Source organism: Argentina silus (genome assembly GCF_951799395.1).
Source record: "Argentina silus genome assembly, chromosome: 14".
NCBI classification, from domain to species: domain Eukaryota; kingdom Metazoa; phylum Chordata; class Actinopteri; order Argentiniformes; family Argentinidae; genus Argentina; species Argentina silus.
The window spans coordinates 7,016,893-7,042,746 of NC_139668.1; the positions used below are offsets into that span (position 1 = coordinate 7,016,893).

Here is a 25,854-nt window from a genome sequence, read left to right on the forward strand (position 1 = left end):
ATATTTACAGAACAGAGAAAACGATACTATTTACAACAGCCAAAAAAGAACTCTTTTAAGATTAACAATGAGCAATATCTATCTATCTATCTATCTATCTATATATATATATATATACATACACATATACATACACACACACACATATATATGTACATATATATAGATAGATAGATAGATATAGTATATATATATATATATATATATATATATATATATATATACACACACAGGTGTCTCTGGTGAAACGGGAGTGAATATCATCACAAAGCAGCCATCTGCAGCAGCTGTTCTTTGAACTGCTGTGAGTGGTGTGACAGATCGGTGACCCTGTCCACCATCTCTTGTACAGCGGCTGTGTTGGGGTAGTGCAGGGCGGCCGTCTTGGTGGCGCCCACCACAGTCTTCAACAGGTCGCACAGCACGTTGCTGGAGTTCATGACCCTGTTGGCCACCTCGGGCGTGGCCGCCTGCCTGGACAGGGTGTCCCCGATGAAGACCAGTTTGTGGGCGCTGAGGATGACAAACTTGCTGTGCGCCACGAAGATGCGGGGAGGCTGTCCGGCGCCCACGCAGCCGAAGAAAGCGTCCACGGCGTTCAGCAGCGTGACAAAGTGCTGCTGGCACTGCTCCGAGTAGAAGCCCAGCAGCTGACGGTCCCGCCCACACAACTGGGCCCCGCCTCCCAGCGAGTTGGAGGGAGAGGAGGAGGAGTCTGAGGGGGAGGAGGAGGTGGCAGAGTGCTGGTGGGAGATCCACTGCGTGATGTCATTCTCCACGGGTTTGATCACCTCCTGCTCCAACTGCTTGAACTGGTTTATCTGTGGAAGTTGAAAGAGAAAAATAAATTGATTAATTAATACATGTCATGTCTACATTAAGACTTCTGTGAAATGTACAATATTTGAACGGATTAAGTGAAGCTGTATGGGACTGTAGAGAGAGAGGGAAACATGTCTGATACACATTACACATGACGAAATATGCAATTTAAATTCTATCATATCTGTACAAGCCACATGGGGATCTCATTTTTTTTTCTTCCATAGAGAGATAAGCATAATTGGTAGGGGATTGAGCGAAACAGTTTATCTCCTGATTCCTTTATTCTGTGTGTGTGGGCCCGAGGTGCCATCTGCCTGGTGGGTTACTCTGTCATAGTGGGGCAGATGCTCACCTCCCCTGGCTCGGTTCTATTCTAAGCACTGTGGACTCTCAACTCTAAAAGTAACTTTGTGTGTGTGTGTGTGTGTGTGTGTGTGTGTGTGTGTATATGTGTGTGTGTTTATGTGTGTGTGTGAGAGAGAGAGAGAGAGAGTGCATGTGTGTGTGTGTGTGTGTGTGTGTGTGTGTGTGTGTGTGTGTGTGCGTGCGTGTGTGTGCGTGTGTCTGTGTTTGTGTGTTTGACAAATGTAAAGATCGGTTAAAACTGGGCTACATTGATTCTACTGTGAAAAAACGGATGTAAGCTAATGCAAGCCACAAAAAAAGATGTAAAAATCTATACTCCTCACAAGGGCTTGGTACTGTACTTCGGTTCCTTAATCACCAAATGTTTGTGACAAGGACTGACTGAGAGAAGTGAGAGAACAATAATAATAATAATAATAATAATAATAATAATAATAATAACAAGAACCCTTACCTGTTCCTGACCCAGCTGCACCTTGCTCTGCTTAATGATGTCCTCCTTGTCCAGAAGCTCCTTCTGCTGTCGCTCAAAGTCCTCTTTTCCCTGTGGAGAGAGAAGGGGTCTATGTGAGGAATACAACACTAAAGCAGTGGATTCTAAGAGCACAAATGAGGTGACACTGTCATTTGAATGACTACACACACCCTTATTGAACCTTTAAACCTGTTTCTATTCCTGTAACTCATCTGAAGATTAAACATGTACACCCTCTCAGCCAGTGGTCTGTAAAGCTGATTAGCAGACTCTTCTATCCAAATCGACTTACAGTACAGTGACATTTTTTGTATATATGTTCTACCAACTGAGCAAAACAGGTGCACCATTCAGAATATCGGTGCTGAATAAAACCCTTCTACTGTACAGTATGTGAGTGATAACAATCCCTGTCTAATCTATGTCTTCTTTGATGAACAGATGGGACCAGTTTGGCGGGTCAGGGCTACACACACACAGACACACACACACACGCACGCACACACGCACACGCACACATACCTGCAGATGGACGTAGTCATAGTCCTCCATCCAGCTTTTCACACACTTCTCACTGTTGTTCATGTTGCTTTTGTCTTGGCCAGAGGGCACAGGGAAGGGCTTGGTCTGGCCCCCATAGTTGTCATTGTCTGAGGGGGGGGAGGTCAGCGGGTGGATAATACCCTCCTCTGGCGTGCCCCCCCTGGGGTAGGACCCGTCCATGGCCGCCCGCCTGAAGAGCATCTCAGCGTTACCGCCCACCGTGGAGGCTAGCTGCTTGGCGTCGTCGGGCACGGTCCTGGAGACCATAACAAAGCGGTCCAGGTCGTCACTCTTGATCTGGTGCTTGGCGCCGGAGACGGGAGAAGCCAGGGCGTTGAGGGCCCAGCCACAGTTCTCCAGGGCCTGGTAGGTCGCAAGGAGGATCTGCTGGGAGTCCTCCAGCCTCCCCAGCTGCCTCCTCAGCTTACTGTGCAGGCTGGGGTCCGACAGGGCCGTGGCGTTGGCCGCCGTCCCCCTCCCGAACACCAGGAAGTCTCCCAGGGCTGCCCGCACCCTGTCCAGCACGGTGCGGACCTCGTTGGTGTGGCGCTCCATGAAGGGGTAAGTCCTCCAGTGTGGGGAGAGGGTCAGGCTCTGCAGGGCCCCCACCGAGGCCTCCACGGCCTGCTGCAGGCGGCACAGCCTCTGCACGGCGGCGTCCAGGTCCAGGGCCAGCCGGCCCTCAGCGCTGGAGCCTGTGGTGGAGGAGGAGGTGGACATGCTGCTGCGCGTGCTGCCCGTGCTGGAGAAGGACAGGCGGTTCACCCCGTCCGTCACGTCCCCCACTGCTGGAGGGATGTCGTACACACCCTTCCCCCGGTCTCTCTCCGAGGAGGGGGTGGATCTGTGCTGGGGGGGCTGCATCCCGCGGGGGAAGTCGTACAGGTCCCTCGGAGGCCCCGCCCCGGAGTGTTGGACGGGGGGCGGCACGTCGTAGACACCCTCGTTGTCGTTGGCGGCGGCGGGGGAGCGGTGGTGGGGGGCAGGCTCGGAGCTGGGGGGGAAGTCGTAGTTGGACTGGGTGCACTTGGAGGGTTTGGTGAGGGCGGGCGGGGGCACGTCGTAGATCCCCTCCTGTTTGTGTTTGAGAGGCTGGGGGAAGTCGTAGTTGCCCTCCTGGATGGCGGGGCTGCTTCTGCAGGGGGGCACAGAGTACACCTGGGGGGGGGGAGGAAGCATTAGGTTTAGTAGTGCATCATAGTGTATTATAGTGCATCATAGGGCATTATAGTGCATCATAGGGCATCATAGTGCATCATACGGCATTATAGTGCATCATAGTGCATCATACGGCATTATAGTGCATCATAGGGCATTATAATGCATCATAGTGCATTATAGTGCATTATACACATTGATACCAATGCTACAGTATAATGAACTGGCCCTTTATGCCACATCATTTCAGTTTGAGATTGAGGAACTGAGATTGCAGTCGGTTGCTGCTGATACTATATTTGCTAACCTCAAAGTTCTACATCCTGTTCTTTCCCTTAAATGCAGCACAGTATCAGAGTGAAAATGGCAAGCGTAGGCATCCACCTCTTAAAAAGGACATTGACTTGACAGTGTGGAATATGTATTCTGACGTACATGGCACACAGCATGAAAGCAGAGCTGGATAAATAAAAAATGGTGGGCTGTAAGTGACTTCAGTCAGCCTTGAAATCCACTCCTTACTGCAATACAGGCCTGCCCGAACTGTAATTAGGAACGACACAAATAACAGGTTCCCACATATTTCACGTTATTACAAACAAACTGATGGCTCTGAGCCCGGCGGGGTCTGGAACCTCTGGTGAAATGTAAGAAGCAATCATTTCAGTCCTTGACTTTGCCTGCTGGAGAGTTCACAGGGAGAGAACCGTCCTCAGCGAGTTTCGCTCGAACACTATTGGCAGGCAAGGCTTTCATTTAGAGAGACCGCGAAAATGTCATGAATATGATAATTTGACATATTCATTCATTTATTACAGGCAATTAAGACGGATACAAGGACTGCATCAATAAACACATAGTAACATTTTCCGGGCATAAACGGATACCACTTCCTTAATATGACATAATTAGAATAAGATAAATTGCGACCAGGCTAGAGGATATGCTCTCCAGGGGAGGCTGGTGGAGGTAGAAATCGGAGGACGGGCTCATTGTAATGCATGGAATGGAATGAGGAAAGGTATCAAACACATGATGCTCTCTCTGTGTGTGTGTGGGTGTGTGTGTTTGGTGTTGTTAAAAGTGTTCTCCTACCCCTTGCGTAGAGGGGGGGATATCGTAAACCCCTTGTGTCCTAGGGTCCATCTGTATGGATGGGGGGATGTCGTAGACTCCTTGGGAGTGGGCATTCCCATGTTGTCCTGAGTAGGGCGATCCCATCTGTTTTACTGGGGGAATGTCATAAACCTGGAGAAAAGAAAAACCAATGGGAACATGGATTAAAATGGAGGATTTACCGTAGTGTGTGGTAGAGTTGAATGTAAAGCTAGCCTTTTAAACACTACATGTGTACTAAGTACTAAATAAGGATAAGTATATGGAGTGTGTGTAGAAAGAGTGAGAGACCCACCCCCTGTGATCTGATAGGGGGGACGTCATAGAGGTCCTGTTGGTTGTGCTGGCCTGGGCTGTAGGCGTAGGACTGTCCCACTCGTGTTGGGGTCACCACCTGTGTCACATAAGGGGAGGAGGGGGGGGGGGGGGGGGAGAGAGAGAGAGAGAGAGAGAAGACAAACAGTTAAGTCTCCTGTCTGTCTAAGAGAGCAGCTGGCAGCTGGCCCATGACAGCGTCATAAACATTTCACCCATTATGTCCTTCAGAGTTGTTATGTCGACTGTCTCAGTCGCTGTGAGTCTCGACGTGTCTAGCTCGCTCTCTCGCTCGCTCGCTCTGTCTCATGACTTCCACAGCTTGTTCTGTTTCCCACTCCTCGTCCTCATGTAACCCCGGTGGCGGTAATTACATCTCAGCCAAATCACTCCTGACAACAGAGCCGAGCCCTGCATCCTCCCTGCGCACGTCTCTGCCTATTTGCGAAGCGCCCTTCAAAACCGCGTGATAAACAGATGCCCGGTGAGGGGTGACGTGGGGGACGGGGACAGAGAGCCGGTGGGAGGCCGGTGGGAGGTTGACATCGGAGGACGGGTTCATTGTAACGCGTGGAGCGGAATTAAGGAATGGTATCAAACGTATGTGTTTGTTACCGTTCCTCATTCCGTTCCATGCATTACAATGAGCCTGGCCTCCGATGTGTACCTTCCACCAGCCTCCATTAGTACAGAGAAGTGGGGAGCCAAGCCTCAGTAGCAGGGGCAGGGGGGGGAGGGGGAGGGGCAGGGGCGGGGGGGGGGGGGGCAGACATGTCCCGTAGAACCATGACTGAGCTGTCATGAGGTGTGATGCTGAAAGGGTGCCAGTGAGGCCCAAAAAACATGGGTGTCACTCTGGCTTAGAAGCAGAGAGAGAGAGAGAGAGAGAGAAAAAAAGCAGAGGACGACAAACACAAAATAACAGCTTCTCCTCCCTCCTTTCCATCATCCTCTCTGGTTTATCCTCCTCACTGTAAACTATGTTTCTCTGTTTGTTTGAGTTCCATCCCTCCTCCTCCATTCTTTCCTGTTAGTGTTTTATCAGCCCCTCGAGATCTCTCCTGCTCCCATTCTTCCTCCCGGTGTCACCCCTCCTTACCCCTTCTATCCCGTAACGCTGAGCTCCAGACCACCTCACTGCGTCAGACAGACAGAAGAATTCCAAGAATGCCCCCCCCCCCCCCCCCACCCACCCCAATACACACAACCAAACACACACACACACACACACACACCACACTGCCATCACCACACTGGAACAAGCAGGGTTCATTGACAGGGCTGGAAAATAGGAACCATACGTATGGCGTCGTCCTGCTCTGAGGCAGAGAGACTCCAGGGAGGTAGAGGCTTCGCCTGAGAGTCCTAACCTCCCCTCCTTTAAGTCCCTGCATGGCCATCCTAATACCACCTCTCATTCAATCAGCAGAATGATAGGAGCCATAATGCTAGCATAAGACCGCTTCCAACCTGAAATTAGATTAATGTCGAGAGAGAGAGAGAGAGAGAATTAGGACAGAACTAGGACCAGAGAAACTGGGAGAGTTTGAAAAGGGGGAGATAGAAAAATAGAAGAGGAGGAGAGAGGGTTTGAAACAGGAGAGAGACATACATAAAAGACACAGAAAGAGAGGTAGAGAGAACCCGGAGAAAGGAAAAACTGAGAGTATGCCTGCAGAGGAATGCCATTCAACTGTGAGTGAGCCTGTTGAAGAACATCAGCAGACCATATGGTTCTCATAAGCGCGATTGGGAACATTCCCTCCGTGATTTAAGGTGTTCATTGTTGGCATTCCTGTCCGTCTATACATCATCCCACAGGGCCTATAGGGTCAGAGCCTTGTCATTCACTTCAGGTTCGTATGCGTCAAACCCAGCTCGGATATAAACCATGGCCATTGAGACTGGCAGGGGAACAAATAGCTCAGCTAGTTGCATTCGACATTCTATTCCTCACACACACACACACACACACAGACAGACAAACACACACACACACACACACACAGACACACACAGACACACACAGACACACAGACACACACACAAACACACACACAGACACACACACACACACGCACGCACGCACACACCCCTGGTTTGGGTCAATCTCCCTGGGCACGTAACTAGACACACAAGCTACCCTTTACACAACAACAAAGGTGAGATCTGGAGTGAAAGCTCCCTGCTCTCTGCAGACTGCAGTCCCCATGGCTTGAGACTGCGTGGGAAAGTACAGCATAGAGTAGAGTCGACCCAGACAGAGGAGATCTCTGTTTGGAGTAAAGAGACAGTGCAGTGCCATGGCTAGCCACAAAGATGGCTGCCCGTACTTGTGAAAGCCACAGTGCCAATCGACAGGTACATGGCCATTCCTCTGTGTTCCACCCGTCCTCGTCACTGGCTCCTCTTAGACGCTGCCAGAGACACACAGCTCATTTATTTCCCATCTACACCCTGTGTTTACCCAGCAGGCTCTGAGGCGGGGGCCACTTGGCGCTCCCTAATGGCCGCAGGGTCAATATTGACAAGGCTGTTGAAGCGCCGCTCTTTTTTTTTACGGAGGTGGAGGCCGGCGGCGGCGGTATCGGCATCAGAGAGGCCGTGGTGACATCATCAAGGGCCAGGGGGACTGGGTAAACACTGGTTCACACTCAGGTGACAGGCTGCTAGGATTCCATCATGGAGGAGTCACTGGGCTGTGGGAGACTACTTGGGGAGGGATCAGGTTCAAACTGGAGCCCTGCGGGGGCCTTAAGGTGGCTCATTGTTTGGAATAACGCTACTGCAGAGTCATAGTGAGTTCAAGTGAGTGAGTGACTCATGGCTCCTTTTCAGAATTCTACGTTGACACATAATCCTGACAGATTCTAGTTTGAGCAGGTTTTTTAGGTTTTTTTTGGCCGATTATTTCAGGAGTAATCATTGTGTCATATTGCCGACTACATGCATAATATTTGCGGTGGATTTAGAATGTCAGCTGCTCATTATGACTTGATGACCATGTGTAATGTCTGTGCTTCAGCTCTGAAAGCTTAAGTGAGTGTTACTTACGTGTGTGTACGTGTGGCTAGGCGTGTAGATCTGTGTGTGTGTGTGTGTGTGGCTACACGTGTAGGTGTGTGTGTGTGCGGGTTTGTGTGTATATGTGTGTGTAGGTGTGTATGTGGCTAGGTGTTTGTGTGTGTGTGTGTGTGTGTGTGTGTGTGTGTCTATGTGTATACAGGCAGTAAGTAGCTGTGTAGGTGCAGAAAGGCCCACCAGGATGTTATCATCTGACACCTTTTCATTGCTCACACACACATGTAACATGGTCCTTTTCTCACACTGATGACTTGATGACACTTGTCAACAACCCCATCAAGCCTTTCTGCCATGGCCAGGTCACAGAAATGGTGTCAATGGCGTTGCCAGCAACTAACCTCTCTTTATCCGGAGTTCATCCACCCACCCACACTCATCCACCTATCTATCCATCCATCCATCCATCCCTCCAATCACCACTATCTCTCCCCTCTTGTACTTCCATCACCACTGTCCTCTTATCTACCGCTCTGTGCTGCTGGTACAGCCACCCTTCTCTCATTACAGCCCCCCCTACACACACACACACACACACACACACACACACACACACACACACATCCCCCATTTACCCGTTAGTCTACGTCAACACAATGCTGTTGTTTCAGCTTTCAGGGACTGAGGAGGGTGGGCAGAACTCACACAGTGAGACATTCAAGGATATTCAGTCAGAACGAAATCCAACCCGCGTCCATTACACCCCAATATGCATTATTCACAAGATGACTAATAACTCCTGACGACTGTGTGGTGTTATTTGCATGGCCGCCAATCAAAAAAGACAGGGTAGGGGTTGTTGTTCTATAACAGCCTGTCTTCTCTGTTTCAACAGGCCACCCGGTGTGTGCTGAATCACAGTTGGGTGGCTTAACAGTGTTATGGGTTTATTTTGCTTGCCTGTTTCAATGGGGGTCACCTCGGCTGCCTGCTAATGTTCCGCGCCGCGGCTCGGAAACGGTGGTGGCCTACTAACGCGGCAAACTAATTAATGCAGGTAATTAAGTGGCGAGTCCTGCGAGGCCGCCGCCGTCTCCGCGCCGCGCCGCGCCGTGAGCCAAACCAGCGACCGTTGCATCGCATCCAAACAGACATTTTGGACTGCGGGGTGGAACGAGGAGAACGTTAAAGGAGAACGCACCGACTTCCAACCTTAATAAGGATCATCTCTGATCAAAGAGAAGCTCTTAATCCCAAGACAAAGCCAGGTTTTTAATGTGATTATCCTACCAGAGGTAGACTTAATGATGGCGCCGCCATTTTCTGTTTACTTTCCAGGAATACAATTATCACAAGACGGCCTTCTGACTCGAGAGAAAGTGAACGGGGGGGGAAGAGGGGAGATGAATAATGAGCGACCCTTGCCAGCATAGATTTAAACAGGGGAAAATGGAAGGTACCTTTCAGCCAAGCATTTCCTGCCCCCCCTCCCCTCTTTCCCTCCTTCCCTCCTTTTTCTTACTCCTTCGCAGACAGCTCTGAACTTTCCTCTCTCGCTATGCGGACCGCCGAGCCAAAGGCTTTTTCGATACAATGGGATTTATGTCCTTGCCCCTGGGTTCAAATCTCGCAGGCCAGTGATTCGTCACCACGGCGACAATGGAGTGTCTAAAGGAGAGGTGGACCAGCTCCAGGAAGTAAATAATTCACTTATCTACTACTGGGGCCATTCCAGACGTGATTAGAGGGACAAAATATGTCTCGCCAGCCTCACAAACAAGACATTCATTAACGTTAACCTGGTTACTTTGACAGAAGAATCTTATCAAGGTAGATAGACGCTCCCCCCCAACTGCCGACGCAGTCTCCAGTGCACTTCCCGGAGTTGTGGGAGTTTATGAGTCCTCCCCTGTGATTCTTCTGGTACTGGACAAACCAGGACACGAAGGATAGGATCTGTATGGGTATGACGGAAAGAAGGAAGTGTGCCCATAAATGGAGCGAGCCGTTCCCTGTGAGGCAGGATGTGAGGAAGAGAATGCAGCCTGGTAGGAGTAGATAAGACGCCTTTGGCGGGGGCCTTTGAACTTCGACCCCGGCTCCAGTCTTTGAGCTCTGTGACCTCACTGCCTGACTCAGAGAGGGGGGAATTACAGAAGAAAGCAGGAAGTAGTAGGGAGAAAGAAAAAAGGAACAGGGAGGAACAGACGCACCTTTCAGAGCTGTTCTAAAAAAAAGAAAAGTAAAAAAAAAAAAAAGAAGAAGAAAATCTGTGGCGCTGACGGACAGATGATGAACGGCTGTCTAACACCAGAGTGACAACGACACTGCAAGGCGAATCCTGGCCTTCGTGTGAGAGGCTCTTTGTGTGGCAGAGAGCTCCAGGGATGGGTCCGTCCCCGGGCCAGCTTTGAGGCCTTGAATGGGGCAGCTGTGGGGAGCTTTAGCTCACCCTCTCTGGAGGGTCACACAAGGACAGGGCTTGCAGCATCAAATCCAGTAGAGAGAGATAGAGAGAGAGCGAAAGAGAAAGAGAGAGAAAGAGAGAAAGAAAGAAAGAAAGAGAGAGACAGCGGCCAAACCTCAGTGTGCCTTTATATACCAAAGCCCTACGCCACATGAATAGAAAAATAACCGGTCGCCAATCTGGATTTGCACGGGGTTGGCATGCAAACATGAGTACACATACTGTTGGGTACGCACGTTTGTACACGCACACGCACTCGCACTCGCACGCACACGCACACACACACACACACACACACACACACACACACACACACACACACACACACACACACACACACACACACACACACACACAGGAGGCCCTGCTGGGTCCTTTCACAGTAGGGGGATGACATGTTGATTTGGTGGATTTGGTGGAATATGAGAAGGGATTATCAATGCAGGAGGGCTGCGTCTGTGCCCATAATCATTTGATTCCTAGGAAGCGTGTGTGTGTGTGTGTGTGTGTGTGTGTATGTATGTGTGTGTTTGCTTGGCAACAGGAAATCCCTCTCTCTCTACCAACCTCTATCAGGCAACAAAACACACCCCGCCCCATCTTACCCCACCCCAACGCCCACCACACACACCAACCTGAACAGCACGTTCTCTACCTTCTACATTCTACAGAACCCGTCAACAACAGGGCTGGCCCGTCTGGCATCTTGCTTCATACGGACCAGCGCTGTGCCTCCTGGCAGAGTCCTGAGTCAGAGCCCAGTGGAAAACAACAGGGCTCTGTCTGGACTGGGCCTGGCACGGCACACAGAGTCGCCATTGCTCTCCTTAATGGCCAGGAGCACAGCTGAAATCTGCACCACTTAAACACAGATCGGAGGAGTAGACATAGAGAGAAATCGCAATTCAATCCCATACAAGGGCGATTATGCCCTGTAGACACAAGAGGCACATTCATTACAGACACATTGGGTTTTTCTACCTGATCACCCGCGCCTGGTTCGTGCTGTAAACCTCGGCAAGCTAGGCACCCCTATCTTGAGGCCATTATGATGCATTTACGTGGCACTATATGCAGTCATTCTGTGGCAGCCATTTTAGCTCCCTATTTTCCCCAAACTCAGTGTGTTTCTCAGTGTGTTCGACTCTGGGGCTGGGTGTGGGCGCAGGTGGCTCTCTCTGCTGTGATTGACAGCTCTCCTGTTCTGAGCCAGTCTCTACCAGTCTCAGTCCACCTCCCTCAGTACCTCCTGACTGGCTGGCTTATCCAGGCCCTTCCTGTGCAGTGTGTGTGTGTGTGTGTGTGTGTGTGTGTGTGTGTGTGTGTGTGTGTGTGCATGAGTGCATATCCAGACTGTTCCTGTGCAGTGAATAACACACAGTCTCCTAAGCTGGCGGCGCCTGCTCCGTATTTACCCGACAAACACACACCTTGGGTAATTTCTGAGACAACTGAAGCCTTCCTGACGAAAAATACCCCGGGATAAGAAAAATGCAACCAAGTTATAATCATTTTCCGTCTCCTGAGGGGATGGAAGAGAGTGCCATATCCAGTTAAGTGCTTGGATAAACAGGAGGCTTTCTCTAATTTCTTTCATATGCCTCCGTTTGAACACACCCTTCCCAAAGGTTCCCATACGGTATAATTATTTTTCGAAGCGATGGGAAACTTGCTCTTACCGCAGAAAAATACACGTTTTCTATGACAGCCTGAGATATATGTCTTTATTGATATGCTTTACGCAGCCTGTGACAGCACAAAAATACACGACTGAGGTGTTCCCTGGAACATAAATAGCCATATATATAAATATACACGGCTGGTGAAGTAATTTGCAGTGGGCTAATCTGTGACCTGGCGGAGTAGGTACAGTATTCAGAGTCCAGAGCGACCTAAAAGCAGGCATGCAGCTGGACTCTACCAAACCCTAAAACACAGCTCTGCACTGTTTGCTTTTCCATGAGTTCTGCCCCTGTTTCACGACCCTGTCTATGGCTTCCCATACACACAAGCTCGCCAACACACAAATAAGCCAAAAAGGAGCCCTGGCTCTGGCTGCATTAAAACACTGGCCTGTTCTGTGGTGAAACTAAACTGAATGCCAGGCCAGCGCAGAGGGTACACCCTGTCCACATTTCACATCACACTCCCCCCACAATCCCTCTGGCCTGTGTCTGTGACTGCCTCTGTGTCTGTGTGTGTCTGTGTGTGTGTGTGTGTCTGTGTGTGTGTGTGTGTAATCAGTCTCAGAAGACCGCTCCATCTAGCGCCAGCGTCGTGGCAGGCTTCGCAGGACAACCGCCCCGTGGTTTTAATGCCCCCGTCACATTGAATGCCCCGTGTTCACTTGTGTTTTACGGCTGTGCCAATCCCCTTTCTTTCAACCCTGGGCTCTCTGTGTCCTGCCTGGAGGCTGAGGATCCGCCCCAGTCAGAGGGAACATCTTATTAGTCTACAGTCGCCTCCTTTCCTTGTCTCATTTCCTTCATCTACACTGATGTGAATGAACTTGGCAGGTGAAAGTTCAATGCTCCGTGGTGGTCCACCATATTGCTTTTAGCATTGGTTTCAGATCAGTGCAGATGAAGGTAAGGAGGCAAGGAAGCTACATTAGACTATTGAGGTACACCCATAGTCTCTCTGTCTCTCTCTCCCTTCCCTTCCCTCCCCCTCTGTCCACTCTCTTCCCCTCTCCCTCCGTCTCTCCCTTACCTTGCTGGGTGTGTTGTCTGCAGCCAGGGCGTTCCTCTGCGGTGGGACCTGGTAGACGTCCTGAGAGGGGGGGACCTGGTAGATGCCCTGTCCCTGCTGCTGGGGGCTCTGGTGGGACGGGGGCACCTGGTACAGCCCCTGGGACGACGAGGAACCAGCCGTATGCTGATAGGCTGAGCCCTGGGGCGTGGGCGGGGACTGGGCGCCGGGGGATTGGGAGGCGGGGGACTGGGCGTCGAACATAGGCCCGATGAGCAGCTTGAGGCGGTTGCCGGGGGCGATGCCCTGGCGACCGTGCAGGGAGCAGAGCCACCAGCCCTCCAGGCCGCCGGTGTTCTGCTCGATGACTGTCAGGATGTCCCCCTTCCGGAAGGCCAGCTCCTCGGGGGACTCGGGCATGTTGTCGTACAACGCTTTGGCCATCAGGTTCTAGAACAGACAGAGAACAAATGGAGGGTCAGCAAAAAACATACAGTACATTTGAGCCTCGCCCGTCTGAGTCAACAGTTCACTGTAGCCTGATTCACAAGTTCTGTTAGCATACAGCGTTGCAGTACACCAGTGAACAGGCACACTGCTGTTCTCAAACACCTTAACTACATGACGTCCCTATGCGAGGCTCCGATTATTTCATCTGGATCCACAGTTAACTCCTCTATGCACGGGCAATTACCATGTAAAATTACATTAACCCTATCGCCCCTTGCCAGATGTCTCTCAACTGATTTGAACTTGATAGGATTTCCCAAGCCTAGTCCGTTGCCCCAGGGTATGACTATCCAACGGGTTAGTGGTGTGTGTGTGTGGTTAGAGAGGGATAATGGCTCTTAACCACAGCACTGGAGATAGGAAACCCTCAGGGGATGTCTCTATTGTGCCCGTGAGGAGAGAGGCACTTAGCCCTAATGGCCTCGGTAAACACATCCATCTGATGAACGTGGTACATACCGGACAACATAAATATACCATACTCTCCCAGAGCTTGCATGGCCGACACATTTCTACCTCAGCACGGCAACCTGGCGCTTGATCAGACACATCAGTGCAGTGAAAGAAAGAGTTACAGAGAAAATGTGTGAATACAAACACATCAACAACACACATTCAAATGACTAAATAGAGCCGCTTGTTCCAAAACCGAAGTCCCCCCCCCCTCCTTCTGCTTTTTTCTCAAGCTAACTGTCTTTCTCTCTTTATCACACATTCTCACTACTCCTCTTACTCTTTCGTTCTTTCTCACTGTTTTTTCTCGCTGTTGCTCTCTCAAGTAGATGTTATCGTGGCCTCTCTCTCTCTGTCACTCTCTCTCTGTGACTCTGTGGGAATCAGGAAGCCTTCTGTCCGGCTGCTCCTCCTGTCCCAGCGTTCCCTGAACGTTCCCGTTGGCCTTTTCCCACCCGGCCTGATTTCCAGGGTTCCCACGTGAACCTGACTGGGCCAGTGACATCGTTATCTCTCTCTGGGCGTCTGGCCTTGCTAGCTATTGTCTCAGCGAGCTGTCACAGCCACCAACACCCAACGCACAATTACACCACTACAATTACCCCCTAACCTCCCCCCCCCCCCCCCCCCCCCCCCTGCCAGCCCCCGCAACAGCAGCTTGCCTGCAGGCGAACAACGCGCTTGAACTTGACCCCGGAGGTCACCGCTAGCCAATGGGAAAGGATCTGTTGGGGCCGCAAATTCAATAATGTGATCACAAAACAAAACTGGCAGAGCGCTGGCCTACTCTCCAGGAGGAAGGAAAATGGTGATTATTTTAAGCATGAACTCTCTCATTAATCCCCTAGTGTGGTTCAAATATAGACACAAATCCATTTATGAAGGAGGGGGGGGGGGGGTCGGTTCATCGCCGTGACAACAAACTGTCACTCTCTCGTCAGCTCTGCCTCTTCTTCAAGGCCTTGGTTCTAAAACAGCTCTAAGTACTGTTATGATGTTGGAAAAGTGACGTCGAGAGCAAGTGGAGAATCTGTGGGTTGGTTGATGTGTAAAAAAACATCGGACTCATTTCAAAACATAAAACGTGACGTCTTTTCTCCTTATTATCTGCTGCCAACACAAATTAAGAGACAGTTCATCCTAGCACTAAAAACAGAGAGAGAGAGAGAGAGAGAGACAGAGAGAGACAGAGAGACAGACGAGAGAAATAGAGAGGCAGAGAGAGAGAGAGAGAGTGAGGGGCGAGTGAGGTAGAGAAAGAGAGAGAGATAGACAGAGAGAGAGAGAGAGAGCGAGTGAGAGAGAGAAAGAGAAAGAGAAAGAGAGAGAGAGAGAGAGCTCAGCTCAGCTATAAAGAGCGAAGATAAGACCAACAAGACGCTGTTGAAAGACACACCACTAATCCTCACACCTCTGAAACAGCACTGTCTGCTCAGCACTGTCAGCTCTCAGCTTCTCCGAGTGTCAACCGCTCAGCCTCAGCCACACACGCACAGACGCAAACCTCCTCTAGCAGGTTTGAAGCAAAGAGGGATTCAGCTGAAATTTCTAAATGAAGAAATGCTGTAAGGCTACTTTATCTACTTCTCTTTTTCCAAAAGATTTCCTTTGTTAAAGTGATCTCTCATATGAAGAGTGATTCAGTGAGAAGATCTAGAACAAGAAAATATACAGTATCTCAAATAGACTAAACTACATCTTTATACCACAGTTTATCAGGGTATGATAACATACATTAAAAGAATAGCACGTTATGCACGGTATGTGTCATCAGCAGTAGGCGACGTTAGCAACAGCAGTAGGCGACGTTAGCAACGGCGGTAGCTAGACTGTAGAAGCATGACAACAGAGTTAGTGACAAATGTCGTGACAAACACGAACATGTCAACTGTTGCGGTCACTTCCTGTGGTTACATAGGTCCCAGAAACGAACAGGTGAAACATACACGGTCACGCACACTGAACAATACACACATTCACACACACTTAAAAAAGGAAAGAAAAAACATTATAGCAATGATAAAGTAGCCCAAATCATTACGACAAAATAGTACTTTAGATATTAGGGAAGACTCCATACAAGAATCAATACAAAATAGAATTTAAGTTTTGAATGCTAAATAGTCCATTACATATTGAGACTGTTGGGGGACATTGACCTTTTATCTTAAAAAGCCAGCAAAATCATTAAATATCTCACTGTAAAATAATAATCTGCTACATGATATAAAATCTATGATATAAAATAATTTGATATCATATTAAGTAATGCGAAAGGGGGAAAACAGCTCCTAATTGTTTGTCTTTAGTTGGTCCTCGCGACTAGAGATCTCTAATTGGAGCAGGTGTGACTGACGATGAACGCGTGTGAACATCCAGTATCCCGGGCGTAAACATCGGTTAGTTATAACAAGGTGTCTATGTGGGCTGCTGTTGATCTTCCTGTAAACACATGTGTTTGTCATTTGTCACGAAGGAAGGCTGGGAGGCCCCACAATTACTCTTCATTCCACAGATGAGAACGGGCTTCCTGAAAGTTATCTTTTAACGAGCTGTTAAGTAGCATGGCAAGGGGCATTCCTCCGCCTCTCACGAACCGTAACGAGGGGGTGGGGGTGGGGGTGGGGTGGGGGGGGGGGGGGGGTTGGTCCTTCTCTAAAGCCTAACGTCCCCCCCATGTCATGAGAATACTGGGTGGCCAAGGTTGGGAGATAATGACCCTCAGGTATCTACAACAAACTTGGTTCAGTGTGATCGTTGCTTAGCAGGTGGTATCATCACAGATAACAAGGATAGATAAGACTAGGAGTTTGATAACAGATTTAAGTAATAAGCAAACACACACACACACACACACACACACACACACACACACACAAACACACACAGATAAACAGTTCTTGTTTGTGTGTCTATGAACACGTAGCCTGTTAATGACTAAGGACAAGAAGGAAAAAAACAGCCCACACACACGCACACATGCACACTGGTTGGAGATGGTTCTCATGTCTCTCTGTCCTTGACTACATCTGGCCAGTGATATATAGCCTTGGCTCTCCGGCACATATGGTATAGCAGTCATTAGAAAGTGTGGAATACTGCAGTGTTGAGCCATCCAGACCCACACCTGGAGCACACACACACACACACACAGACACACACACACAGACACACACACACACACACACACACACACGACACACTCACACACACACGTCCAGCTGTCTAGCCCCATTCCCCTTAACCCCCACTCTGCTCAGGACTGTTTCATGACTCACACACTTCTAGATCAACAGGGCATTTTTCACTGGTGTCTCGCCTAAACACAAATAACAGCTCTCTCATTCTGCGGAGGAAAACATTATGTATGCTGCTGACCAACCAGAAATAAAAAATCCCGTCTTACGTAACGCTACCACTGAAGGGCCCCACCTTCGCTCTCAGTCAGGGCGCACTCTGCACTCGCTGGGTGGTTTTGGCTCTGGCTCCCCTGTACACATCACCCTAATGAAGGTGGCTTTAGGGTAAATGAGCTCACAAATACGACAGGCAAAATTCCCCCTCTTGAGCAGCCAACCTCACCACCACCACAGTCAGCAGTGAACCGCACCGCACCACACAGCACAGCACAAATCTGTGTCCCCAGGGCAACAGGAGCAGCCTTGCATTTAAAGAGACCAGGATTTAATCAGGCCCCAACAAGACAAGTGCCAGTGCTTCTCCCCGTCAAAACGTTGGTATGCTCCAACTGTGAGAACATCACGCTGCTCCCATAAAATGCAGATGCGGTACCCAAGCGGTGGGGCTGGTGTGAAAATTAGGGCCAGCCCACTGCAACACGTGCCCCGGGGTGGTGCAACGAACTAACCAACGGGTGAACCAGCACACTCATTTGGCCTCATTTCACATAGGTAAATATAGAAAATAATTATAGTAATGACGATAATGAGGACCTGATGACTTTTATGGCCCGTTCCTCCGAGTGTAGGCTGCGGGTGAGAGCCAGTTCAAATAAATGGGCCGTGTGAAGGGTTCTGGGTAAAATGGCCTCATGGGAATGTGGTTCAGGGCTCCGAGTACATGGTAATTTCTTCATTTGGTTGATTCTACAGCCCGATGACCCCCTGATTACTAGCTCCTTTTAAACACTGCCAATGGGCATGTAATCACATAATTACAAACCCAGATTAGGAAAAACATCACGTGCTCCGTTTCTGAAATACTCACTGTGTCGATACACAGTACAACGTCACAACTTCAATGTTTCCATTTCTAACATACTGTACATAACCGCCTGTATGACAACCGACAACCTAACATGGTATGTGTTTGTGTCACCTCACCACGTGTAAACGGTAGTCCTGTAAATCAGTACTATGGTCCAGTTACTGTTACAGGCAGCAGCAGTGACCACTCTAGTTAATAGATGAATAACAACACAGTCCAGGCGGATGCTAACTTCACAGACAAACTGCATCCATCAGGGGAGACTGGTGGAGGCATAAATCGGTTGTCATCATTGTTACCTCCGATTTCTGCCTCCACCAGCCTCCCCACCAGCCTCCCCTGACATCCATAATGCAGCCTTTGACAGATTTGATCACAATTACTTCCCAATATTGTTTAGACAACAAGCAGAAGTCAATTGTGTTGCTGCCGGTTGACCTTTCAAAACAATCAGACATCCTACTTGAAATATGAAGCAGGTTAACCATAGTTAAACTGTGGTCCAGAATGACTCTACTAAATAAAGGCATATTGTATAGTCTAGCCCAAGTATCTACAGGACATCTCACCAACTTCTCTTCACTCATCTCTGATTCACTCAACTCCCACACACAGGCACACAGACAGACAGACAGACACACACACACACACGCACGCGCACGCACGCACACACACACACACACAATAGTATTACGAGAGTTAAATCCCACCGCCCACAACACACTCACAGCTTGGCAACTGTAACTTCAACAGGATATGATGATATGCCTTGTTGTGTCTAACCTCAATGCATGCTGGGACAAACCCCACTCCCTAGATTTAACCTTGACATTTGGGCATGTAACTTACGCCAGCACCAAGAGGAAACATCTGCGCATCAAAGCTTTGAGTTTTCAGGACATTTTGCCTTCAATTTCAGTCTTATGTCAGATCATTACAGAGACACCGAAGGTAAAATCTGCTATTGTAGAAAACAGCCAATGTCCTCTCACCCAGTTTACTGCATTACCAAAAACTTCAAGGCCAACTTTTGACCAAAACGGCAGTAAAAGTCAAGATTAAAGACCTGGTGGAACCTCATGGGGAGGGCAGAATGTATTGTAAAACAACATCTGAAACATCCATTGACTAAATCACAGAGTACAGTCTGACTGCCTATTAGGACCAATGTCTTCACACAGCCTGAGGTCTTCACACAGTTAATTTGTGCTGGTATTTAAGAAGATAACTCAATGTCCGTCCTGCTTCTCCTCCGTTTCCTTTCCACTCCTCCTTGGCCTGAGGCAGTTCCTGTGCTTCACTCACACTTAAGGTTCTACCCAGGATGGGTCCCAAAAGGAGAGGCTGATGGCGGTAGAAATCGGAGGACGGGCTCATTGTAATGCATGGAACGGAATGAGGAATGGTATCACACATGCATTACAATGAGCCCATCCTCCGATTTCTACCCCCACCAACCTCCCCTGGGTCCCACCTAGCCAAGCAATCTCAGTCCCCACATCCCCTCCTGCCCCTCTTGAGAGTCAACATAGGCAAAGACACCCACGACAGAAAACAAGTTAAGAAAGTTATACTGGATATATTCTTTCAAATGTGTATCGAATGTGTCCCCTTGTCTGGAAGGGCTAGGCCTATCATATTGCGTAAGGGAGTCCTTGACATAATTCCAAGTCATGCCTGTGCTATTTGTAGAGTAAACTAAAACCAATGTTACTGTGTTCAATGCCAGTGCTCAACTCTGATGAGGGAGGGAAGGGGGTACTTTTTGGAGGATTTGGGTGTTTATGCCAAGGAGGGAAGGGGGGGGGTGCATCATCGTAACCCTTGGAGACCTAATCCTTCAAAGCTATTGGCTAAGATGTTAGATATGTTTGTGGTATCTCTGCAGGCACACATTTCATGGCTTTACATAGAAATAGCAAACAAGCTCCAGATTCGCTTGACTGTCTTCCCAATTTCACACTTGACAGAGAAATCCCACGCGAACACAAAAAGATAGAATTTCCCTCATCGTATCTTCAACCCAGATACAGCCCACGTTGAGAAGAAGGAGTGTATTTACTCAGCGAAGTGTGGCTTCACCAAAACAGATATCCACGACTTGGGGCTTGGCAAGTCAAACTAACAGCACACGCAAAAACATTGACACCGTTCTTTACACAGAGATAGTAGATCCACGCTCCCAAACACAAACAAGCTCCCAAACACTAACAGGTTCAGTGGCTTTTTGTATACAAGACGTGAGTAGAGAAGCCCTGAGGCTGATGATGCCTTAGCAACAGCATGGGGACCCCTGGCTGGACCCCCGTGTTCCCAGCTGTCAAGGTTCTTCTAGTTTGACATCAGGACTTGCCCTCCACAGGGATAAGCCAAGCTGTCAGGAGCCTGCTACCTCGGAAAGGACCCCCTAGCCAAATGCTTGGCATTCTCAAGGAACGGGAGGGGGTGGGATTGCGCGGGTGTCGGTAAAAACGTATTTCCGCCGAAGGTTTAAACGTGGAAATGATTGCTTGTATTGTTTCTGACGTAAAAGAGGATACAGTTTGGGTGCCGCAGGCGCACAATGCAGTCTGTTTTTCCCCACTGGCCGTTTTCAAATGGTAATACCCATCCCACGGTGTGAGGACACAGCGGGGGGGACCTTTGTCCATTCATGGTAGGGGAAAGTACTCTTCACGCTCAGAGTCTTAAATGCTGCAGGGGGCGAGGAGGGGGGGGGGGCAAAGAGAGAAAGAGGATCTTCAAATATGTCTAGTGAGGGTTAGGGTTAGGGTTAGGGCCTTGTAGAGTGCACATTGCTCTCTCACACACACACACACACACGCACGGGATGCAAATAAACTGAATCTTCCAAATTGCTCACAATCCGTTTTCTGAATGTTATGAATCATTGTACAGTAGCCAGTAAATAACTTGTCGGATCGTAAATTGAGGGTACTTAACATTGGCGGCTTCAAAATGAGATGCAAACTTTATTCAAGTGCCATACCTGGTTGCTTCACAATGTGTTTGCAAGGGTATTGGGCTCCCACAGTATGGTTCATTTGTGAGAGAGGCCTTGTAATACAGACGAGGAGTGTATGGTTTTAATGGTGGCTGAAATCTGCTCCATGAATGAACCCTGTTCTTCTCCAGGAGAATACAAATGCCTGTAGAGAAGTGCCCTTGCAGCACAATGCCACCCCAGCAACCTACACACACACACACACACACACACACACACACACACACACACACACACACACACACACACACACACACACACACACACACACACACACACACACACACACACACACACACACACACACACACACACACACACACACACACACACACACACACACACACACACACACACACACTGTGAAGGCTCTGAACTTTGGTGTGCCCCTGGCCAGACAAATCCTAACAGGCAATGAGGGAAGGGGGGCACCTTGAAGCAATCAAGTACATCTTCTAAGCAACCTCTCACCATGCACATTCCTCATGAGTGTTTTTCTCATGGGGAGCTCCTCGACCCCCCATACCCATCCCCATCCCCTCCCCCATCCCCATACACACCCAACTTTGTTTGCCCCCCTCCCCCATTTCCTATTTCTTTCATTTTCTTTTCCCTTTTCAGTATTAGAGCCCCCCTCCCCTCCTCTCCTCCCTCCTCAATCACTCGCTCTGAGAACAATGTCTGCCCCGCTCTCCTCTCCTCCGCCTCACTCTCTTTGGACCACTGCCTGGAACCTGAGCCCATAAAAAAGAGAGAGAGACAGACAGAAAAAAACAACAACCTAGAACTTTGGTTCACCTAATCACTCTTCACTGTGGTTGTGAAGCTATTTCTGCCCAGTTACGCAAGTCTCGAAAGAACTAGTGAAAAGAGGGTGGGAGGCTATCAGTGTGTATGTGTATATATCAGAGTGTTTTCAAAGGGGGGGGGTGGGTCTCGAAGACTCCTTTCCTCTTGCCCCAGAAAATAAAAGTTGTGTCGTAACACCCTTAAATGCCACGGGCCACACATCAATGTCTGTCTTTCTCTCCGTCCCTCACTCACACACACTTGATATAACACACATATTCCTCTCTCTCTCATTCTCTCTCTCTTTCTCTAACTCACACACACTTTCCATAACACACATATTCTCTCTCTCACACACACACACACTCACTCCCCCCCCCCCTCTCTCTCTATCCTCTGCTTCCATATTATGAATCCCTGAAGCCCACTCAGGCAGTAAAGGGAGATCTCGGTCTGTACAGACTCGTCCAGGGGGATTACACGCATCAGACGACCTATGGAAGACAAGCCTCCCCTTCACACCTGTGCACCTGTTGGAAAACATCTCTGATGTCACAGAGGCCTCTGCCGCTGTCAGCCAGACAGAATGACCTTGGCGATCACGCAGTGGCAACAACACAGAACATGTGACCCGCCCGCCACCGACCTCCGCCGCACTTAAGTGTCTAGTCTGGAAACATAACCACTCCAGTCCAGCAGGAATTGAATACTTAACACAACGCTATGAATAATTCACCCCTGTTAAGAGGAAGAGTGCACTGGGATCTGATAGAGGACATAAAACACCTTTGTAAATATTTAACAGATTTAAACTGGGTTAAGGAGACAAGGGGGTGGCGAATCAAAGTGGCTGAGTCAGGAGGGCGGGGAGGAGGGGCTAGAGAGCAGATAATAACTCTGGGAGGTGCAGCATGTGAACTGTAACCAGGGGTCAGATCCATGGCCGCCTGACCTCCCTCCCTCCCTCCCTGTCTGGCACCCGCCCTTCTCCTGGGTTGCGTAATGCAGATAGGTTATCGCACGCAGAGCAGGGCCCTGAGATCTTGCTGGTGGTGCTGGGCTCTCTCAAACAAACGTGGCAGAGTGGGGAGAGGAGAGGAGCGGAGCAGCAGAGCCTACGTCAGAGGGAAGAACGCCTATGGCAGCGTAGCAGACCTATTCAAGCCCAGGAGTCAGGTAACAGAGCAGGTAGTCCTGACCTCTATGGCCCTATCAAAACCAACACCACCACAAACAGCATCACACTCTCTGTGTAATCTGGATCCTCCCTTTCTCTTCTTCCCGGGGGTTCTCTTACCAGATTAGAAAACCTATAAGAATGATCGAGGTAGTTCTGAATTCTAGATTCTATGTTTTAAATTCTATGATCAGATTACCCATTCCCATTAGGGACCATGGGGATGACACAATATCTGATTCTGTATCAGTTGTTAAGGGGTAACTCCTAGCTTCTCCTGACGCACACACACACACAGCTCACGCCTACAAATATGGGCTTTTGGAGGGAGTGTTTAGAATTGGGAATTAAGCCAAATTAGTGATCTAGCATCTGAACTAATCTAGATTAAGGGGGCTGTTTACAGTGAGAAAGCCAAAGCCAGGGCCAAGCATTACAGCATGCAGTAACTTTACACTGAAGTCATGGTCCCGGCTGGCCCTTGATATTACTGAATCATCAGAACACTTCACACACACAGCAGCTTTGCATGAGAGAGCTGAGTTCTTGTTTTCCTAATATGGTATGATGACAGCCTTCTTCAGAACCCAAGAAGCACATGTATCTAATAAAGACTGAAACTTGGAAGAGAATGAAATAACACTTAGGGGGAAAGCACATGGGTGCTTATTTCAGTCCAGTCGCCAGCAATACAAACACCATGGTTCCAAGTTAACGGCCATCTCTTGCCAACTGCCCTACATTCCCGCTGATAGTGTTAAGTAGACAAAAGCATTCCATTCAGGAAGAGGACTTCGAACCTCCCACCATAGTAGGGAGGAAATCTTCCCGTTAAGCTCCAAGGCCTTACAGAGTATGGTAATGGTGAATGAAAGCGCGACAAGTAGATAGCAGGTCATGTTTCCTGGTGAGATAGTTTGAAGCTTCTTGGCCTTCGCTGACGATGTTGACACCGTCTGCCAATCTCTACCACTCACTGTTGACTACACGTCCCAATGAACAGTGAAATCTATTCAATGTTAGGCCGGCCTACCAATCGAAATGAACGGTGACATTTCAGCAGTTGTCTAATATAAGCAAACAACGCCGTTTGTGAACTTCGGAATAGATTCTGGAGACCGTTGTGAGATTCACAAGTCACGACAGGCTAAGTTAGAATTGATATGTCAAAGGCATGACAGACTCACACTCCCCAGAGTAGACAGGTTAAATAAACTATGCTGAATGTCTCGTTTGTCCGACAGTCCTTGAGTGTAAACAAAATATATTGGCTAAACAAAGCTACAGCCACGGTCGAATGAGCAGCAAGGGGATACGGTCACTCAGGCAGAGAATGAATGTGCCAATGTATCTTTTAAGTGCTACTAAGTAACTCGAGTCAAGGCAAATCATTTATTACCCACGAAGACACAATAGTGGCACTGTCAATGGTCATTTGATTACCCGTACTTAAATCGTTACAGAAGAATCCTCGACCCTCGTATGGAGGCGTCATGCATCGGGCGTCATGCATAAAATATTGGTGTTTTAAAAGACTGTTTTAAATGCCATCCTCTTCACACTTTGAATGAGCATGTATACGCACACATAATGTAACGGGACGTAACATATAGCCATTGGTTTAACACTTATGTTCTTGTTGATAGTTGATAGGAGTTTGAGACGAAACAGTAGACCGAGCACAGCGCATCCTCCCCGTGTAAACAGGCAGGCTGCGATCGGCCAAAGGCAAGGCTCTCTAGGCATGTAAGAATAGGCTTTTCATCATTTCATTACTCTGGCAAAACGCTTATATTAAAAACAATTGAGACGTTGGGTTGGCCGAACGATTCAATCGCATTCAGAGACTTTAGTGTTGTTCAAACTTTTCTCAAAAACAGAAGGCAAATTGATCGCGGAGATAAATACACATTTATAAATTATTTGGCAGATTATCGCATGATCACTATGCATGTTCTCTGATCAGATATTCTGGAAAACGTATTGCATTTACTGCGCTTCATCCCCATAAATAATGGTTACTTACTTTGTACTTCATTTTGAGCGCCTACACCTCTTCTCTCTGACTCCAGGAAAGTATAGAATATCCGCTTATCGCGTCAAAGTGAACACATCTGAATGTTGCAACGAAACGTTTTCTTTATAGTCAAATAGACATTAACATTTAGTCAATGTCAAAGACAACACAAAGTGAATGTTTCCTTCAGTAATGCTCAGTCCAGTCTTGTATCAATGATGTTGGGAAATATACTTCTGACTACCCGCTGTACGAGAATGCGCTTACTACATCAGTTCATTTACATAATGCAGTTCCTATTGGTCAACTCGCTGCTGGTAAACCTTCCCTCCCGTTTGCAGGGTAAAATTGACGTCATACAATATAATGAATGGCCATGGCCCGATAAGAGTTTAATTTCCATATTTGCCTAAAGGGGAGACCACTGGGAGATGATTTCTAACATGTTTTCAATTATAAATCAAGGTCTTTCTGTGCTTTACTCGGGGCGTTATAAAAATTTTCCATCAAGTTAGTACCTGTAGATGTAGTATTATCATTATTTTACATCGGAATTGAGGAAGACTAAAGGAATACAGTAATGACTAACTGAAATTACCATAATATATATTTTTCTCCCGCCATTGAAACTAGACAGATTACTGCATTACACTAGAATGTTCCCACCACCAGGGCCAAACTGTCAGACAATAGTTGCCAT

The 25,854-nt window shown here is 48.5% G+C and overlaps 1 protein-coding gene across 1 annotated transcript; it reads right to left on the minus strand.

Annotated features, from left to right (window-relative positions):
- Positions 1–234: 234 nt before the first annotated feature.
- On the minus strand, positions 235–25,364 carry nedd9 (neural precursor cell expressed, developmentally down-regulated 9). The gene is made up of 7 exons (XM_083685280.1): positions 25,164–25,364; positions 12,999–13,427; positions 4,779–4,877; positions 4,463–4,615; positions 2,189–3,367; positions 1,646–1,735; positions 235–821 (listed from the first exon to the last, which is right to left on the minus strand). The coding sequence occupies exons 1-7, from the start codon at positions 25,173–25,175 to the stop codon at positions 264–266; spliced, it is 2,520 nt and encodes an 839-aa protein (XP_083541406.1). The 5' UTR covers positions 25,176–25,364; the 3' UTR covers positions 235–263.
- Positions 25,365–25,854: the final 490 nt, after the last annotated feature.

What these genes read in the sequence shown, in the direction of transcription:
- nedd9 (XM_083685280.1), bottom strand. An exon ending in TCCCCCCCTCTACGCAAGGG is followed by an intron (nt 3,368 to 4,462) that starts GTAGGAGAACAC and finishes CCCCCCCCCCAG; the next exon opens with GTGTACTCTGTGCCCCCCTG. An exon ending in ATGACTACGTCCATCTGCAG is followed by an intron (nt 1,736 to 2,188) that starts GTATGTGTGCGT and finishes CTCTCTCCACAG; the next exon opens with GGAAAAGAGGACTTTGAGCG.